The following is a 6631-nucleotide window of genomic DNA, read 5'->3' as shown; positions in this document are numbered from 1 at the left end:
CTCCTCCGCAATTACATGTGCTCCAACTTAATGATTTTAATGGGTGACTGGTATGTCAAAAAGATTCTACTATCAACATTATTGCAGAGTCGACATAACTCACTAATAATTTTATAAAAAAATCAATCATTTTTAGGACTGTGCAGCTCAATATGATCATTAATCAGATTTTTGTTTTTGCTACATGTGAAATGGAGACGTGCAACTAATCTACGTGCACTCTTGTTATGGAACAAAAATTCAGGGACCTTGTCGAAGGGTCAGGACTGTCTACCAACAAAACATGGTAATCTGAAATGGAAGAAAATCAAACCAACTGCACAAGGCAAATTGGACAAGACCTTGATTAAGTAAGGTCTATAATCCATGATCTTTTGATTAACTTCTATCAATGACATATTTTTTACATTATTATGTCAACTAAATGATAATTACAATGAATGCATAAGTGAAATTAACAACCTGAAAATATAAGGTAAAAGTAGGTGTAAAACATCTTAAAATACACTTACAGCCAGCAATTCCTTATAGTATACTAGGAATTATTGTAAATTTTTAAAATTGCTACAAAGTACCTGAACCAAATATGAAGCAAAAATGAGTTTGACAGTAAATAGGGGTGTGAAGACGCAAGATGTATTACAATGTGTATTGTTATAGTTGACTCCAATTGAGGTAAACGTTTGAAAGTGTTGAGATCGGCCGAGAGCATGCGGCTCATTTGAATCGCCTGATTATGGGATGGCACCAAGAATTGCGGTTGTGTTGCTAGGATGTACTTAATGCCAGCATCAGACATGTGTTTTCAGGTGGATGACCGAATCCTTAGCACTGCTCTTTCCATCCCAGAAAGACTCGAGAGAAAATTTCAGCTTATTCTTTGGGCCCATGCAACAATGTGAGATGCGATTTATCTGGTTCATAAGAAGCACACAATCAGATATACTCTCTGAGTAGACATTCCACCAAGACAGGCTTGAATAAAACACAATAGCTATTAAGATTCATACAGTTGACCCCAATGAATTTGAAAAGAAGGCTGGCAGTATGACAAGGAAAAGAATAAGCAGTAATGTGCATCTTTCTAGCTTGGAGAATTTGTTTGAATCAGATCAAAGAGACAGGAGAAGATTAACTGTGACCTAGATTGGGGGTGTTATTAATCCTTATTCGTGAAGAACATTCCAATTTCATGTACAGAGAGATAAATAGCAAATCAATCATAATCCATGCTAATGCTATTATTAAATAGGAAGGTAGGAGAACAGGAGAAAAATATGGAAGCTACACCAATTAATTTGCATCCTAAGTAGCAAGAAAAAGCTTATAAATGACCAGAATTCAACACAAGCAGGAAAGCAGAAAGGCTAGCCAGAGGAAATTATAGATTGAGGGCAAATCACAAGAAATCTGAAGGAGATATTACCTGAACTAAGGGAATGAGCAGGTTAAGGACAGAGAGAACGGGAGGAATATGAAGCAGCAGAGAAAGAAAAGAGAAATCCCAACGAAGATCGATGAAAGCACAAGGAATACACCGCTGCACATCTCCATTACTCTTTATGGGGTAGTTTTCAGTGTCCCTTATGAAGTTTACATGAGACTTTGTTCAAATTCAAATCAACTGGATATAGTCATTTTCCTGCAAGTAAATAGGCAATAACAGAATGTTCAAGTTTATCAGAACAACCAAACCTGAACCATCTTATACAAATGTCAAAATTAAGGGGCTGCAGTGATACCTAACTTAACTCCTGTAAATTCAATTATATAAAGAAATCGATCATCAACCATCCTAAAGTAAAGGCTACTAAATAAATAATTGAATCAGCTACTGTGGGGCAGAAATCTTACTTAACATTAACAATGCATATACAAGTAAAATCATAAAGAACATACATTCTAAATAGTAAATTGTATTTTTGGGATCTGACCTTTTTTGGCAGCGGAAGATGATTCTCTGATCGCTAGAGCTTGTCGTCTAGGTAAATCAGCACCCACTCCAAAACATAATGCTTCTTTCGTGCACTCAATCAAGAGACATCAGCTTGCTGAATCAACATTTTTCACTCGTCACCATGATAAAAGCATTTTTTTGTCAATTGACAACTGTACATACAGATTATGTTTTCTGAGCTTAAATTTAGAAGCTCTTTCTGCTGACTAGTGATGCTTTCTTTTTTGGGAGGAATAAGTTGGTGCGATCATTTAATTATGTGACGACATTATGAAGTTGGATAACCAAAATAAAGACAACAGGAAATGAGGAGATTGAGCATCCTTTAAACCAATAATATATAGCACATGAATGAACAACCGATGAAATTGCTAAAACTATTACTGAACACATCAGTTAGCATAATGTATACAAATATTGCAGCTCCTATGTTTGTCAAGGTCTCATAGTAGCTTTAGTAATTGCGCAGAAATAACATAGGGAAGTCTCACAATAAATTAAAGCTCTTGCAAAAAGGAGCAAACTCGGAGGAGAAAAAGTTGTCCAACTCCAACGCATTTGAGTAAAAGGCAAATGAGAAAAGATTTTGAAAAATTAGAAAAGATTTTGCAGCGCAAAGAATTTACACAACAAAAAAGATTTGAAAAACAATTAGCTCCTAAGACCTAATTTCCGTAATCAGTAAGCACCATGGCAGTAACAACTGCAAGCTTTGTCATAAAACCTAATTTATCTAGGATACAATGACAAGAAATTAAAGAATCAGCTGAACAAGAAAACCTCGATCAATGACGAAACAGAAGTAAAACCAAAGCCAAAAAACACAATTACATACGTAATGAAGCGACAACCATGTTCAGAGACAGATGACACAGCTGACTTAAGAATTTTAACCCGCGTTAGACTGGGTTACTGATTGAAGTTTTTTTCCTCGGTGGTGTGATAAAAACATCTCTTTTTTTATCATGTGATAATTATGTATGTAAATCATGCCTCCTGGTCTTTATTTTAAAAGCTCTCTTTGTTGAGTAATTTCGTTTTCTTTTTCAAAAAGACTCTAAATTCTAGCTCCGCCTTTGGACGATGTAGTTAGCCTATACTAATGTAAAATATGACTAATTTTACTGCTCTAACCCATGAGTTATAGGCCATTCTAACGTAAGCTACGACTAATTGTTCTACTCAAACCGATGATATATAGGTCATCTTAATGCAAGCTAGGACTAATTTAGTGCTCTAACCAATGACTTACCCGTCATCCTAATATAAGCATGACAAATTTTACTACTCAAACTCATGATGTAAGCTATGACCAATAATATATATCATAATGTAAGCTATGAATAATTTTAGTGCTCTAACCCATGAATTATAGGTCACATCGGGATATAACTCTTCACCCAGCAATTTAAGAAGAAGTTAGTACCATTGAGTTATTATCCGCAGACATATACTGTATATCTTAAAACCTAATTTGTACAAGCTTCATCACAATAACATCATTAAAATAGTACAGAACACTGACAATGAGTTCAAATCTCACCTGAGATAACAAAGAAGCTCAAATTGAAGAAAGAAATGAAGGCAGTGATAAAGATATGGCAGAAGCAGAGAACAATTAGAAAGAAAAAGTTGAAACTGCTAACATTCTTTTCTCATCTTGAAGCTACGTTATGACGTTACACGTGTATCAGCAGTGCCTAACAGTATATAAGTTAAATCCTTTGTGCTTTTATAAGATCTAAATCCATAAAAAGTTTAAGTTGTGCGAACTCTTCACTTTCAATGTTGCATCAGTGTCAAATTCTCCAAATATACACTACTTTTGGAGAATCCAACACACATCCATCAACATTTTCGAAGAGTCTGAGCAACATAGATAAAAAGTATAAAATTTAATGCGATGAAACAGTTTGATGCTGCAACAAAGGTTTAACTTTCATCACTTGTCTAATCCTACCTTTAATACCATCTTCTAATCTTGTACACAATTCTTCATCAAGCAAATCAATCTTCCCAGAAGACTCTAAAGCATCACGAACTAGTTTATAAGTATATTCTCTTGGAATTGAACCTTGTTCAGCCACTTCAACAAGAAGATCTCTTGCCTCCACCACCCTACCAGTTTCACACATAGCATGAATTATCGGTGTATACGAACTGTTACATGGTAGTACTACTCCATGATTCATTCCTTGCATTCTTCTCAGCATTTCAATAGCCTTATCAATCTCATTTGTAACACTATAATACCTAATGAAAGAATTATATGTAATTCGATTAGGCACAACCCCTCTTTTCACCATATCATCCAACAACTCCAATGCTCTCTCTATCCTATTAGTTTTGCAGCATCCATTGATCAAACAATTATAAGTTACTACATCAGGAACAAATCCTTTGAATAGCATGATGCGAAACAAGTGATTTGCCTCCCATATTCTCCGTCTAATAGCTTTTCTACAGCCAGTCTCCGTACCATATCTACAATAAGAGCTAATCAAGATTGTGTAAGTAAAGACATCGGGTGGACACCTAAAACCAGGCAACTCCATCTGCTCCATCAAGAACTTAGCTTTTTTGAAATTCCCAACTCTACAAAGAGCAAATATGAGTGTGTTGTAAGCATAAACATCAGGCTTACAGTGAAATTGCTTCATTCTGTAGAAAGTAGTCAATGCTTCATTTACCAACCCTTCTTCTCCTAGGCATTTTATCAAACACGTAACAGTCGGTGTCGTCAAAAGCCCTCTTCTCGACATTCTTTTGAGAAATTCCCAAAGAAACTTCGAATTACAAGACCCTTTGGCAAGAACAAGAGACATTTCTCTACAAGTGAGCTCATTGTGAGTAAACCCACAGCGGGTCTCAACCCAATGGAAAAATTCCAATGCTTTCTCCAATCCTAATTGCACCTTTTGAACATCTCTATGAGCAGCCGGTCCGAGAATGAGTACTCCCTTCCGAGCGTTATGTAACTCTTGTTTTAGGTTTCTCTGCTTTAATGGGGTACGGTGGCGAAACCCATTTTGTCGGCCAATGGATCTTGGGGATTGGAAGAGGAATCTGGGGATTGATCTCAAGACTTGAGAAACTGTTTCTACAGTCCAAATGGATTGGGGAACTGAAGACTCAAATGGCCGATTTCTGATAATAGCAGCCATAACTTGATCCATAACAAGGTTTTGGATGAAAGGAGAAGAAAGTGATGTTGATGATAACACAGCAAAAATATTCAAACTTTCAGATTATATAATCAACCAAGCCATCGTCATTGATCGCCATCAATGAAATTAGGGGTGCCAAAAAAAGCTCAATCCATCCCATGTAATTTATTAGTTCAATCCATTTCAGATCATTAAGAATTGAGTTAATATATATCTAAAAAAAAATCACAAAATCTAGTCAAAATATTTTCTGGTCAGCATTCCACTGACTTTGCTTGACTAAAGAATGCATTTTTTGGCTCTAGCACTCCCGTCATAAAACGTAGAAGCAAAATAAAAAAGAAGAAAAAAAGGAGTATTTGCTGTCAAATCCTCTTAAAAATGTAATTCATTAAATTTGAGACAAAATTATTATTTTTAAAACTTTCTTAATTTTTTATAAAATACAAAAAAGACTTTATTTTTGAACTTTTATAATTCAATTCAAATCATTTAAAAAAAAATAAAAAATTGTTTTCATCTTTTCTCTTTCTTCTCCCAGCGTTCTCTCTCTTGTTTGTTCTTCTTCTTTTTTCTTTTCAATCCAAAAATTCGACTACACTATCTCCATTATCTTCCTTTCTGACTATCTCCATTATTTTCCTCCTTATCTCCAATCGTGACTCTCTCTTCTTTTTGAACTGAAATCGTAATCGACTTAAAATGGATAAGTTATTTTTGAATTGTTTTTCTTGGATTTATGAATAATAAAACGTTCTGTAGATGTAAAAGTTGAATAATGATGTAATGATGCCTATTATTTATTGTTTTTGAAAGACAATCAACCAACCAAAAAAAAATCCTAATTTTGAGGAAATGTATATGTATTGTTAACATTCAGTGGAAAGTCGATTTTTGTTGCTTTGTTGTTCTTTTTGTGGCCATTTTGTTGATATGATTTTAGAAATATAGTCTTGTTCAGTTGTCCAACATATATTTCATTTGTTGAGAGATGTATGGTATGTTGCCACATTTTAGTAATATGTTGGTGCATATTCCAACATTCATCATATGTTGTAACATTTCAGTTATGCGTTACGGCAACAAGATGGTCATCTATGGCAACTTAGGATTCATCTGTGGAAACAAAAAAAATCATTTGTGGAACCAATATGTACATTTGTGTCAACATATGATTCATCTGTGGCAACAAAAGATTTATATGTGGCAATAGAAATTTCATGCGTGGCAACAATAGATACATATGTGCCAACATAATGTTAATTTGTGACAACATAATGTTATTATTATTTTATAATGAATTGTAAACTCTTAATCTTTTTTTATTTACCTTGTAGATGAATTGATACAAGAAGCTTCATCCATGACAACAACCCAATCTGTTATTGGTCTTGCTTCCTCTTTTAACATCAAATACTCTTTTTGTCTATGCGAAGAATGTGAAAAACAACATGATTATTTTATTAGTCGTGTCAAAAAACTCACTGATATTTTCAAGAAAATGTCT

At 34.4% G+C, this 6631-nt stretch overlaps 1 protein-coding gene across 3 annotated transcripts; it reads right to left on the bottom strand.

Annotated features, from left to right (window-relative positions):
- Positions 1-431: 431 nt before the first annotated feature.
- On the bottom strand, positions 432-5427 carry LOC107026755 (pentatricopeptide repeat-containing protein At1g77405). 3 transcript variants are annotated; one of them, XM_027919228.1, is made up of 4 exons: positions 3918-5426; positions 1935-2109; positions 1427-1642; positions 432-914 (listed from the first exon to the last, which is right to left on the bottom strand). In XM_027919228.1, exons 1-2 carry the CDS (start codon positions 5131-5133, stop codon positions 2099-2101), a joined length of 1227 nt encoding a protein of 408 aa, XP_027775029.1. In that variant the 5' UTR covers positions 5134-5426; the 3' UTR covers positions 432-914; positions 1427-1642; positions 1935-2098. The 3 variants fall into 3 exon arrangements, with proteins under 3 accessions (XP_027775029.1, XP_027775030.1, XP_027775028.1); XM_027919229.1 differs by having other exon boundaries at positions 1935-2051; XM_027919227.1 differs by having other exon boundaries at positions 450-914; positions 1935-5427.
- Positions 5428-6631: the final 1204 nt, after the last annotated feature.

The sequence above is a fragment of the Solanum pennellii genome, chromosome 8 (genome assembly GCF_001406875.1).
Source record: "Solanum pennellii chromosome 8, SPENNV200".
Lineage (NCBI taxonomy): Eukaryota > Viridiplantae > Streptophyta > Magnoliopsida > Solanales > Solanaceae > Solanum > Solanum pennellii.
This window is presented reverse-complemented; position numbering and strand designations above follow the sequence as displayed.

Bases quoted from the DNA above. Each gene is read 5' to 3' on its own strand.
- LOC107026755 (XM_027919227.1), bottom strand. From the start codon at position 5,133: ATGGATCAAGTTATGGCTGCTATTATCAGAAATCGGCCATTTGAGTCT.